Below are 13,667 nucleotides of genomic sequence, written 5' to 3'. Positions count from 1 at the left end.
TTACTTTAGACATATTTGGAATGATTGCTTTAGGAAACTTGTGGCAGAAGAACAGTTACGTTTGGTAAAGGTAAATGTTTGTTAGAACCAAAGATTCTGGTTCTTCATTTCTGCTAGAGTTAAAATATCTGGGAAATTAAATGTGTACTTTAAGTTGGTAGTAATACAAAGGAGTGGGCCTGAAAACTTGACAGCAAGAAAGGACAATCGATTTTATATTATGCACCATGGCCTAAAATAAGCGTGATGCTTGTGAAAGCTGACTCACTTTCATTTTACTCCTAGTATGTACACGGACATGCTTATCTTTTAAAGATCTTGTATCTTCAACATCTTGTAAGGCTTATCATATGTACACAAATAACAAAAAGTAACAAAGCCATACTATGCTGTTCTTCCAGAATGCTATATATTAATAGCAAGAATACTCCAGGAGAAAGGAAAATATATTTCATTAAATACAGCATCTTTGGTTATGAAATAAAGCAAGATTCTAATATCTACTGTTAGTAAGAGAAAATTCCTAATAGATCAATCTATACATGTGTGGGGTGGTTTTTTTTTGTTTGCTCTGTCATTGTGTTCCAATGATTTATTGTTTCCGTAAAGTGATAATGCATAAGCAGAATTACTTGGTGTTCAACTGAAACATTGTGGTGTCAATCTTGCAAAGTATCCCATGTAGAAAAAGCCCCATGGGGCAAAACGATGCTTGTAGGCAGATGGGGGGTGGGAAACAGAGGTGATGGGGAATAGAAAGGACCAGGAAATTCAGACTCTTCTCAAAAGGGCCCTTGGGAAACGGTCACAAACTGGACAGAATGCATTTGGGGAAGGCTAAACGATTAGAGGGTAAGATCCACATGTTTGTCCTTTTATTTTTGAATGATCGTAGAATGATCCTTATACAAGGATCTTCTAATAAATCATTTTTACACCCTTCTGGGATTGAGTTTTTCAGAAAGGTTAATATATGTATAATTTGTGTAGCTATACAGAGCACAGATAAGTACTGATGAGCCTGTGTTCCTTTTTTGAATAGTTGCTGTGAGCAACTTCTGGTGAGTCAGATTTTGGCAGGTAATAAAGGTTATTTCTGAAATGGCATTTTTCCTTTTGAATCAATGTGAATCTAGTCTCCTGAAGAGTCTTCTGGAAAGACTCTTAAAACAATTGTGTTTAATAGTGTCATGCCCTTGCTAAAGAATTAGTCACAATTTTCACAGCATAATAAATTACATGCTAGGACTAATCTCTGAAACACAATTTGCATGCAAAAATAACAGTTCAGGCTTATGGCCTTTGATATTCTGCACATCTCATTTTATTTGCTTCTCTCTTCCTTTCTTCCACTTGTTAAGTTCACCTTTTTAACTGCCATCTGTGTGCTCATTTCTATTTTAAGTTTTTCCATTTGTTTGTTTCCATTGACTTTTAACCTCTTCCCGTGCCTCTAAGGCCTCCCATCTGAGCACAGACATGGCAGCAGAGCAGCCTGACTTTGAGCAGTGTTAAGTGGATGCAGAACCTGCTGACTGGAATGGGACCTGGAACCCATCAGCCCTTTCAAAACAAGTGAGGTTGGTCCTGTCTAAAGGGAAGGGTGGAATTGTGAAGTGAAGATAATTTAAGTAACCTGAGTGCCCCATGTTCTTTAAAATACTTTCTGCAACAAGATAATGGAATAATGAGAGAGTCATTATAGCTTTAATTTTGGCAAAACCAAATTATATGAACTTTAGAGCAGTATCCTGAGGGAACATGAGGCTAACACACCGCACAGGGACGTGGAACACATAGGATCCCTTGGCCTTGGCAAGTGAGGAAGCCTGTGTGTAAGACATAGAGACCAATAGAGGCAATGGCCAGGTGCTTCGAAAGGTGTAAGAGGGAAGTACACAGGATGGATTTGGCTGCAAGGACACTTGTGTCTGGCCTTGGACCTTGCACGGGTGACTTGATTTCCTGGCTTGGACTTGCCTAATCACTACAGATGGCCTGGAGCCATTCCTGGTCTCTGTCACCACCATACTCGCTCTGCTCTCCTTCCTCAGGTGCTGTAGGACTGCACTGGATGCTGTGCCTTGCTGGGTGCCTCGCTGTCATCCTGGCTCCTGGTGGCCTCCCCTTGCAGAGCAGCTGCTCTCACTTGCTCCCTGACTGTTCCAGCACAGCTGGGGCAGGGGTGAGGACCTGAGCAGCAGGGTGAAGGTCCTAATGTGGCTTCTTGCAGCTGTACCCCATCAGGGTTACCCACCAGATGCATGGCCACGCAGCTGGGCTGGATCAGAACTGCACCGACCTTCTAGGGGTGCTGGGGACCACTTGTGGAGGACGATTACAGGGCAATATGGATGGAGGCTGCTCAGAGCATTACAGCCTGTCAGTGCAGTTTATCTGTAAGAGCACATAAAGAGGAGGGGGCACTTTAAAAACATATGTAACTATTTGGTGGGGTGGTTTGTGTTCTCGTGGTTTTTTTTTGGTGGTGTGGTTTTTTTTTTTTGTTGTTCTTTTTTTTTTTTTGTCTTTTTTCAAAATGAATGTTGTAGGAATACTGAGACTGCAAAGTCAGTCACTGAGAAGTTAGCTCATGTCAACAGTAATATTACATGTGTACATTAGCAGAAGTTTAGATTTTTAATCTCATTGAGGCTAAAAAGACAGCAGAAGATACATCCTTAACTTTAGGGTGACCTGTTACTCCACACTGTTTCCCACTAAATTCTCCATGATTTTTTCACTGCTAATACTTCCTAATAAAAAGTTTAATCTTTAATGGGATAAACCAGAATATTTTTAAATAATCTTTCAGAAGTTTTTAAAATTAATTTTTAAGCAAACAAAAGGAATGGCAGAAATCTCCATCCAACACTTCTGTTTGAAAGCAATAGTCCCATGGATCAGGAACACTATGAAGTTTCAGTAAAATTACAAGAAACTTCAAATAATGGGAAGTCTTTGAGCAGTCTCTTTAGATGTGTCTGTGTATATTAATGAATAGGAGCTAGAAAGTACATTCAGAGCTTCTCCTTTTAATGAATTACCTAGGATCTCAAATCATCTGAGGAGTGTGTGCAAATGTTTTCACTGATACTATACTTCGTAGTGCAACAGGAAAAAAAAGAAAAAACAAACCCTGTAGACTTTTACTGTAATGAGGTATGGGATATGTAAGGGGGGAGGAACATGTATTAAACTATGCATAGACACCTGATAGTATCTCCTCAAACCATCAGATTGAGGGTCTTTGGCATTAGATCTGGTTTGTGGCACTTTAAACACCTGGAAACCTGTAACTGTGTGACAGACAAAGCATTAATATTGATCAATTGGATTCTTACAGAAGAGCAATTACGGGTTTTTATTTTCATGATCAGTGCCACTTTTCAGACACATCCAGAAGTGAAGCAGATCAATGATTACTTGAATGGCATTTAACTTCCTTTTTGCAGTGCTAAGTGAGACAATGGAAAATCAGCTGGTTTTGTTTATACAAAAATATACATACCTTGTAATCAGTAGTTTTGAGATTTACCAATCTGTCTCTCTTGCTTTCTGTCTGGTAGGGATAGATTTGCTTTGTAAAACAAACTGCTCCCAGAGCCTCATGAACCCTATCATACAAAAACAACAAACGTTTGTATTCATTACTTTTCCAGCTTTTGTCAGATTATCTCCTCTTTCCACATATTTCTACCTGGGGGACAAATATTATAAATTAAATTATTGTTTGGTTTGTCTGCTGTCTTTGAGTAGCACCATTGCTCCAAAGGATTGTACAATTATGTTTCTAGTAGCTACAAGTATATCTTTTGTCACTGATCTTTAATTGTAATTGTCTATCTCCAGCTATGATTTTGCAAGTGGCTTTTTTTTTTTTGCGCCCTAACTTAGTATCAGATTCATAGCTAGGTTCAAAACCAGCCATCAAATAGATCAGCAAAGTTTTGGTTTTTTGAATATATACATGGATCTGTACCTTCCAAGGTGCCAAGCCTTGTGTGAGAAGGGGCTTTGCTGCTCTTTGGGCTTGATTTTAAGTGTACAATTTGATGGAGATTTCATGCTTGCTCAGTCATCTTAATTTCTTAAAAAAGTTGACCTGAGAGATCTAATATATTTAGGTATATTTATTTTTCTGTCACTGTTAGGAGTGGCTCTTCTTTTCCAAACAACTTGGGGTTTTTTTCCATTTAGAAATCTATTGGAAAGGTGTGAGATGCATACTTGTTACTCATATTTATGGTTTTGTTCACAGCGAGATACTTTCATAAGGACTTCTATTGGAATGGATGTTGTTTTACACTTGGTTTTGGCAAAACTTCTAGTCAGGAAGGACTCATCATTTGTTAAATAGCCACTTCAACCCACCTTAAGAGAATTGTAGATTGTCACCTTTGAAATAGCCGTTTTAAAGCAATGAAGCATAGTTTAGTGGCATGCTTTATCACTGATACTCTGATAACCCAGATCATTTCAACTGTCTTTCAACATGTGTAGATGTAGCAGTAAAGGGATGGCAGAAATCTAATATGTGGTTTTTCTGGGGGAGGAAAAAAAATCCAACAAAACTCAATCAACCAACTGACAAAAATTCTGTAAGTGACAGCTCTTGGACTGCTCAATGAGTGATGCAGTTCTCTTGCCCAGAACACTTCTTTGGTGAAGTGCTCTCTACTGCTTTTTCAGGACACACCCAGAAGCATCTGTTCATTTTGTGCGTTTTCATCTTTCCTTGAAAGGGCCCCTCCACATTCCTCCTGCTAGGAGGTTCTGCAGTGCTGCTAAAAGTAACTTTCATAATGTGCTTCATCTGGTCTGAGAATGAGCTAGAAACAAAACTGCTCACCCTGCGCTCCCCAGCACTTTTGGTTGTGTTCCCGTTCCTCCTTTGATGATGGCTGGAGGGCTTGTGTGGTGGTGCAATGTGTTGTATTGGTTTGCTGAGTCAGCTAAAGAATAATACTACTAAAAAAATCCCACTCGAGAAAACCTGACCATTCATTTGAGTGAATAATCTGTGTTGTCCTACATGGCTGTAAATGTGCTAAGGGCAATGCAAAGGGGGGGGGCGCAGTAATATATGGACAGATTGAAAAAGCAGAACAGGATCACCCTTTTGAGAAGAAAGCATTGTGCTTATATTAGCTTCTCTGCTTGTGAAACTGCGTTATAGCTGTGTTTTTGTATTGGAGATGACAGATAATCTGAGGCTTAACGTTTGAGAAAATGTCTTGAAAATATAGGTTCTGTTGATTGATTTCAGTCATGATGATTCCAGTAAACTGAGTTCTTCAAGGGAGTTGGTTAGGGGAAGCATTAATTTTTTTTATGCTGCCATTTTGAATACAGGAATCAGTGCAAAATTATTAGCAACACAGTCAATAAGATAAGGTGTGTTTGAATTTAATGAATTAGGTCTTTTTTATAGCTGTATCAGGGAACATAAATCTGAATTTATCAGTAAGCGCAGAGAAGAAACTGCTGCTCAGTCCTTCTGTACCATCCCTTGATATTGTTATGCTGTTTGGTGCTTCTGGGTATAAACTGAAACGTATTGTGTGATCAGTTTACGTCAATTTGTGATTTATCTTCTGGAGACCTTGTACTCAGTGAACTAAAGTTTTAACAGGAAGGTTTCAAGGTTTTTCCAAATAAGTGCATTGCCAAATGATGTCTGTTTAGCTGAAAACCGGATTAATATACCTATTCTCTTCACTATTTAAAGATGGTCACAAAGGGCACATGTCAAATATAAGTTTAAGAAGTGCTCTCCTTTAACCATTAACAGGTCCAAGGACTAAGCACAACGTTAGGGTATATTTGTGATATGAGACAATAAGGTGTTTTTCCAGGGGCAGTTATATGTTGCAAGAGAGTGTTTGATCATGAGTGAATAGTATAACATTAACAGCAAAGTATCTGCAATAAGAAGTGTCAGCCTGTTCTGAAAGCAGCAAAAATACTGCTTGTACGTGACTGCTGGCCAGGCCGCTGTGTCTGCTCTGGTAGTTTGCCTTCCCCTCTTAGGCAAAGAGCGTTTTGTTTTCCACTTGCTGGTATGTCACTTAATACAAGGCAAGACCTAAAAGCTTTTTATCCCTTCATCTTTTCTTCCTTGCCCACAGGATTAAAGGCTGTAAGAACAGACTTCAAGGAGGTGCTTAGATGGGGTTGGTCTTGTTCCATTCTGGTTTAATACCTTGTCAAAGCTACTAGGTTTTCACCATAGTATTATGCTTCAAAGACTTCCTCTAGATCCTAATAGATGTTCTTGTCCATATTTTTCTCTTACAGTCCCCAAAATTCACCACAATGCTGTTTTTAATTTGCTTGTTTTTCGGGTTCCCCCTCCTCCAATAATTAGTTGTAGGTGTTGTTTTTTTTTTCCCCCTCTTAGTAAACACTGCATGGAAAACAGTATTTAATTATCTTTTCTATGTGTAAAAAATAGTCTGTCTTGGCAATTCTTTGGGGTTATACATGCTGTACAGACAAGTTACTTATGCTGTGTCTGTAAGTTCATTTCCTCCCTCATCAGACTGTATGTAGCAATTAAACCTCTCAGTAGTTATAATGTCTGTTTATTCACATCTGTGGTTATTGATGGCTGGGTAAGTTTGTGCAAGCTCTTGTCTGTTAACAACATGTATGTCACTTCATCTGCACTGACCTTAACTCACCTTTCTTCCTATTTAGAGTCCTGTTCCTGAAGCCATTGATTTGCTTAGTTTCTAAAATACTTTATTGTGGTTTGGAGTACCACAGCAAAGGTTGAGAGCTGGAGCTGGGAGAGGAATCATGTGGTGGGCATTGGTAGGGGAATGATCTGTACAGCAGGCATGACCCGGGGCACTGGGATGGATAAACTGAAGACGTGAGCTCCATGCCACAGTTTAAATGCAGTTTAAAAACAAAACTGCGGACATGGGGTGATAGAAGACAAGGTGGGAAGAAATTTCATATTAGTTAATGTGGTGGTGTTTGGCTTTTTCATGTAAAGAGAGAGGATGGCTATTTTTTCATTTTTAGTTGCAAATCTGCTTTGATAGCCTTATGTGTCATATTTTGATAATATCTGCATAGTTAAGTATCCATTGATTTAAAATACATAGATGATCTACTTTTTTTGGTATCCTACGTGCTGAAAGAGTCCTGAGGAACATGAATTGTGTCATAAATTGTAGCTAACTGATGCCGTTATGGGACTCAGAGAAAAATACATGTGTTTGAGGCCTGTGGTGCTCTCCTGACTCCTTCATGAGACATCAAAAAGAAATGGTGAGGGGATTAAATGGGAGCTGTAGAACTGAAGGTATGATTACCTGACGCATTCCTGTTGTGGTTTTAAACTTGTTTACATACTAAAATACCATTGAACACCTGGTCGTCTCCTCAGATCCTCAGCTGCATTTTGAAAGTTGCTGAGCTGCGTGCTCAGTAATTAAAATAAATCCAAGTATGTCTACACAAGGCCTAGTTACCGCACAAGACGTAGCCATGTTGGTGGAACTGTAGTTAAGCAATACTTCAACATCATTAATGGCACAAAAGCTTAAGATATTTCAGCTCAAGCACATTACAGATAATACCTGAAATTAGTAATATTTAAAAAATGGTAATTGAGAGAAAAATATGTTAATAGGCTTTTGTCCCCCCAGTTTAAAAGTTTTACTGATGTGTTTTAACACCCCTGTGATGTGCCCACCACGGAATGCCAGAGGAAAAGGTGAAGTGACCAGTGAAAGAGACTGTGTTAGAATCCGGGTGTTCCCTGTGTGTTTGCCCTCACACTCAGAATTTCTACTTTATATGTATTTTTTTTCCTCTGAAGACATACGTTCTTCAGAAGTAAGAAAGAATAGAAAAAAAAAATTAGTTCTGCCATTACAAGACAATGCATTGATGTTATTTGCCTTTGTGTTTCTCCATGGAAGCCTAGTGAGTGTCCACGTACCATGTATCTGAAGTATAGTTAATTTTTAATGCAGGTATCATAAATACCACAATCTTACCACAGACTGAGTGTAACTTATTTATAACACTTTTGAGAAGTCAGGATAGTATTCATACATTTCTGTATGTTTCATATATCCATTTGTTGTTGCACAGCATAAATAAACTTTGCAAACACAGGTGACAGAAACATACTTTAAACATCCCCCTGTCATTATTTTAATTTTTATTAAATGGCAGAAGGAGCATGTAGGTGCACATCGGATGTTAAGTAAAAAGCAAATGTGCTTATTAATCAGTATTTTGATAAAAAGTATAAATTGTTTAACCCCGAAGTTTTTTAAAAGTTCTAGTGAAATGAGACTCTAAGCAGTTTAAGTTACACCATCACACATTTTAAAAAGGGATCAATAACTCACTGCAGATTTATGCAAGTTTTATTTTCAGACTTCTAGGTGCAGCTTTTCTCTCCTTTAAAAATAAAAATGCATAATTTCCTTTGTTTTGACTTTTTAAAAAGACTGTAATACAGAGTCAAGTTTGGCTACTATCTGAATTATAGAAATGGTCGTTATATGGAGGCAAACTTGGAAGTGTTGGTCCCCTTCTGGTGTGGGTTTGGCTGCTGTCAGGTGCCCTGTGGGGGGGAAGTGGGAATTTCAGAGCCCTGAGTGGTGCTTTTCAGCTGGTAATTCAGGGGTAAGTTTTGCTGTTTCTAGTCAAAACTTGTAGTGATAAAATTGACTGGATTAAGTGATCTCTATTTGTGATAGGAAATTTGGATATTCAGATAATTTGTCTTAAATTTACTCCACATATGTGTATATTCATATAGAGATGTTTGTTGAGCTACTTTGTGAAACTATTGAACCATGTTGATAATAGCTAGGAAAACAGCTTAATGTTTTAATAGAATTTTAAAGAATGTTATGTGTATTTTCATATTTGTGTGCAAACATCTCTGAGGTATTTGAAAGATCTGATGTATTAAAGCACAGAAAGTTCAGAGACACACTGACTACATGTGCAAACACGAGAGTTGCTGTTCTTTAAAGTCTGTAACCTTGAAAACAGCCTTAGCAGGAAACTCCAAAGTGTTTGATCATCTCAATAACCTCTGTTACAGGTGTGAACTCATTTTATACAGTGTGGTATCTGAATAAGTTATCTGGGCAACCACCAAAAGGGTCAGGGTTGTTGCTTCTGAAGGAAGATGCTTTTCTTCCCCCCTTTCTGCTCGGTGGCCTCTCACAAGCGGCCCCAGGGCCGGCTCTGACCGGGCTCTCCGCCTTTTTGGGCAGCGGCTGGAGCGGTGCGCTGCGCCGGGGCGGCTGGAGGGGTGAACGGAAAGAGCCGGCGCTGCGGAGGGTTCTTTTCTGCCCGGCTCAAGAGTGGCGCTGCCCGCCGTCAACATGGCCGCCCGGTGCGCGCGCGGCGGGGCGGTACGGCGGCCACCCCGCCCCCCGGCGGAGGGCGGGACTTCCTGCGGCGGGGCGGCGCGCAGCCGCGATGGTGGAGGCGTGAGCGCGGCGGGCCGGCGGCAGTCACCGTCCCCACGGGGCGCGGCGGCGGGCCGGGCCGGGCATGGAAGTGGAGAAGATGGATGAGAATGAATGGCAGTACCACGGGGAGGGCAACCAGAGCCTCGTCGTCTCGCACTGCCAGGTGGGGGGGGGGGGCGGGCTGCGGCGGGGAACGGCCGGCGGCGCGCGCGGGCGCCCCTCCCCCTCCGGCCCCGCGTGAGGGGGGCACCGCCCGCGCGAACGTTCCCTCAGGGGCCGCGCCGGGGGCTCCGTGCGCCGCGGAACGGGCGGGGGGGCCCGGGCTGGCCCCTGCCCCGCGCCTCCCCAGGCGGCTGCCGCCGGGTGCTCGGGCCTCTCCCGCGGCAAGAGCGGCCGCCCGGCCCCGCCGTTCTCTCCCGAGGTAGTTTTCCGTTCCGCATGCTGAGGGGAGCGTGCGGGAACCCGTGCCCGCCCTCCGCAGGGACGAGCGGGCGTGTGGGTTCGCTCCGGGCCGGAGAAGCGGTGGAAGGGAAAGCAGCTGATGACTGGACAGCTGGCGTCTGGGAACGGGACTTGTGAGGAAAAGTGCTAAAAATTTCCGTTTTCTGTTGTAGTGCATGTGAATGTGTGTGTGTGACAGAAGAAAGAAAGGAACGTTTGGCCTTTTGTCACCGATTATTTTTCTATACGAGAGTTTGAACAGCTGTGGTGCTGGATTGGGACTCCAGAATATAATTTAATTTTCTGTCTTGGCCTTAGATCTCTGTGTGAAGGGATCGGTCGTTTAATGTCTCTGCTTCAGTTTACCCTTTGAGCTTGTTTGTGGCGTTGCTTTTTTTTTTTCTTAATTTAAAAATTTAGTAAAATAGCTTGAGCATTTTGATGAACTGTAGCAATTAAATGAAGCTAGATCCAGTCAAGCAGATTCTGTGTCACTTTGGAAAGCACGTGTTCCTTTGACTGCTGTCACTGTGTTCTTGCCCCGTTTGTACATATATTGTTTACTTAGTATATTGGGGTCTGGATTTTAACTGTACATGTTCCTTGAAGGAGTTTATTCTTCTAGAAAGTACTTGTCCGTATTTTCATCTTATAAATGTATTTGTACTTCAGTTCAAATACTATTATGGTACAGAACATTCTTGATACTTTGTGGATCTAAAGCTAGTAAAGCCGGTATGATAAAATGTAAGCTTTATGTGGGAGAAAGATCTACAATAAGAATTGAACTCTGAAAACCATATTTTTTTCAATAATATCTAAACAAATGACTGAAAATAGTGGATCCTTTTCTGTTGCTTTTCTGGATTATACCTGTAAATCAGATGTAAAAAATGTTAACAGATAGCAAGTCTGAGAAAATGCTGGAAATCTTATGGTGCTTTCCAGACTTCAAGAGGGGCACTATTTATGCTACAAGAAGAAAGTGCATGATTTTGTTTCCTGTCTAAATTTTAGCTTTGAGAAAGACAGTTTAAAAAATACTAGGTCACCGGATGACAGGGATCAGAATACCTAATAGATTAATAGTGATGCGGTTGTGGTATCTTTAAATATGTAGAAAATAAGGAAGTCTGCCAGAGATTCAGAATAGTTGCTGAGTGTGTCAGTTCTCTTTTTAACAAGATCCTGAAACTTTAAGATGGAGTGAAAGTGAAATGGATATGATTTTTCCTTTATAAATGGCTTTGAACCAGTAAAGCTTACATCCTGGAGCTTTGTATCCACTGGTGGTGAACTCTTGTAAAATTGAAACACATCAAACACTGTTTCGATGTTAATTGTTACTTTGTGCCTCCTACAAACAGGACATACTTGCATGATTAATCATCGTTCTTGTGATCTGATGTCAAGTCATTCTCAGGTTTGCCTGAGCAGAGCAGCAGCATAACTAAGGCAGTGAATTTCATTTTAACTGTCCTTGCTTTATTCTGGATCTCTTCAGTTAATGTTTTTTGGGTATAAATGCTAATGGGAGGGACAGTGGTTCGGTTGTGGCAAGGGAGACGTGAATGGATGCTCAGATACAAGTGCTGGGGTTGTGAGAGGCCAGTGTGGAACTGTGTGTGCTATTTGTTTTCATGTTCTCCCTTTTGATGTGTAGTTGTGTTTTGGAACAGGGGAAGGAAGCTTGTTCCCATCTCTGTAGGTCTGGACCTCTCCTTGTTTCTTCTGGAAGATCTGAGTAATTTCAAAAAACAAAACAATAACAACAAAACATCCCTGCCCTTCTGCAGAAGAGGGCATGATTTTCTTTGCCTTTTATGAAGTAAGATCAAGGGTGTTTTGTTTCAACTCCTGCCCTCTGGACCCCTCTTTGAAGCACTGATGACAGGTACCGCGTGAGCTAATGTGTCAAACCCAGGGTGTTTGGCCCAGGCTGAGCAGCCAGTCTGGATGGACGGTCCTGTTCTTGGTTGTGTGGAGTGTGGCTGGGTTGGGAGTGAAGAGTCTGAGGAACAAGTTTGTGGTCAGTTTGTGGTGCTCTTGTGTGTTTCAGGCTATGCTTATTTCTTTGGTTAGCTTCATTCCCGGTATCTTTCCTTTTACAACATGAACATAATGCACTGTTAATGCAGAGTTACTACAGTACCAAAATTAAAAACTTGTTTATAGAAAAGTCACGTGCCCAACTAATAGCTCTGCTAGTGATGAGCTGATAAGCCCTATGCACAGGCAACATGCAACTGTTGTTTCCAGTCAGATGTTGGCGTTCTGTGGAACACGCTCTGTTGTTTCAGGGAAAGTGTTGTAAAGTAATGCTTTTTGCGCTGTTTCCTCTTATTGGTTATTAATCCTGCAGAATGCAACTGTAACGAGTCTCCCTGTGCTCCTGCAGCCTGAGAAACACTACTGAAATGAGTGGCTGAAATCACTGCAAGCGCATCTCTGTTCATTATTCATGCAGTTAAGAAGAGAGGACTTACGCAGGGTATGATCTAGTCACCACGTCTCTTCTTACAGTGATAGTTTTACAGAATTACTTTAATTAGTTCTCCACCATTTAGAAAGTGATCTGATGAATAAAGATGGAATGCCTGCTGAGGATTTCCAGTTACTGTTGTTATCTCTGGAGCTGCATTCTCGCTTGCTTGGTGCATACTCAAATTTCTGCTTACATGTTTTTTAAAGTTTCAGTTCTGATGAATCTAAAATTCTGCAAGACACAATATTATGATAAAAATTTCTCTGATAAAGCTTTTCCTGTTGGTTTTTATTGCAGCTGTGATTAAGTTAATCCAAACTGAGACTGAATTGTGGTCAAAAAGACTGTATAGTCTTGCAGCCTGCTGAAATGCTTCCAGTAGAAAATGAACAGGCAGCTTTACCACCTCATGATAATAGTGAGAAATAAAGCTAGCAACTCCTTTTGCTTCCTGAGGACAGCTCTTAAGATAGTTGGAAAGATCACTTTGAAGTGCGCAAAAACTGCAAGTTCATTCAGGCAGTGTTTGTATGATCCTTGTCCACAGGTTGCGATTTTGAATATTTTATCAAATCCTAGTATCCTCTTCAAATAACTCATTTGCCACCCTTCACACCATCCAGCAAATTGTCTGGTGCTTGTTCTAGTTGCTGTCTTGGAGATGCATAAGCTGCTGCAGTCCAGATACTGCTGTACAAAACCTGAACCAAGCACCATCACAGCCAGCCAGGCAGTTCAGAAAGGGAGTGCTTCTTCCTCCCTGCATTTTTACTGGATTGTTGCTCCTTTCACATTGAATTTGGCTTCTGATTTAAAAAGAGGGCTAAACCATGCTTTGCCTCCTCCTTTCTACTTTTGAGCAGTAGAGAGAGTTCAGAGGAACTGCAATAGAACGGTTATCTTCTTGTATTAACTCTTTCTAAGGTGATATATATCTAAGAAGATACCTAGTTTTTCAGAAGTGAGCTGAAAATCCTCATTTATAGTTCTGTGTTTTAGTCAGTTGTTTGCTTGTACAGAGACGCTTAACACTTGATTTCAAAACATATCAGATGTTTGTAGAAAGTAGCATAAGCATCTCTAGAAATAATGACTTGTGCTTCCTTTCAATGTTGAAACATACGCTTGCAATCTCCAGTTTTTGCATCCTGAGATAAAGTATGTCCATTCCTCCTGTGCATCACTGCAGCTGATATCTGCTGATTTTTGGTTTTTGCATGTTGGTATATTATGGTAACCAAATGCTTAATTTAAAAATGTTTGAACATTAAGCTTGTGTT

General features: G+C 40.8%; 1 protein-coding gene across 6 annotated transcripts in view; it reads left to right on the top strand.

Moving 5' to 3' along the window:
* IPPK (inositol-pentakisphosphate 2-kinase) overlaps positions 1–13,667 on the top strand; it is a 57,976-nt gene that overhangs the window by 15,578 nt on the left and 28,731 nt on the right. The window contains exons 1-2 of one of the 6 annotated variants that reach the window (XM_071813040.1): positions 9,495–9,624; positions 12,301–12,393. The exons of 2 other annotated variants lie outside the window; for them this stretch is intronic. In XM_071813040.1, coding sequence (XP_071669141.1) covers positions 12,364–12,393 — 30 coding nt within the window. In that variant the 5' untranslated portion in view covers positions 9,495–9,624; positions 12,301–12,363. Of the gene's footprint in view, positions 1–9,454; positions 9,625–9,782; positions 9,883–12,300; positions 12,394–13,667 lie in introns of those variants that run through there. 3 more of the 6 variants (XM_065845901.2, XM_071813041.1, XM_071813043.1) reach the window with 3 other exon arrangements.

The sequence above is a fragment of the Patagioenas fasciata genome, chromosome 10 (genome assembly GCF_037038585.1).
Source record: "Patagioenas fasciata isolate bPatFas1 chromosome 10, bPatFas1.hap1, whole genome shotgun sequence".
NCBI lineage: Eukaryota > Metazoa > Chordata > Aves > Columbiformes > Columbidae > Patagioenas > Patagioenas fasciata.
This window is presented reverse-complemented; position numbering and strand designations above follow the sequence as displayed.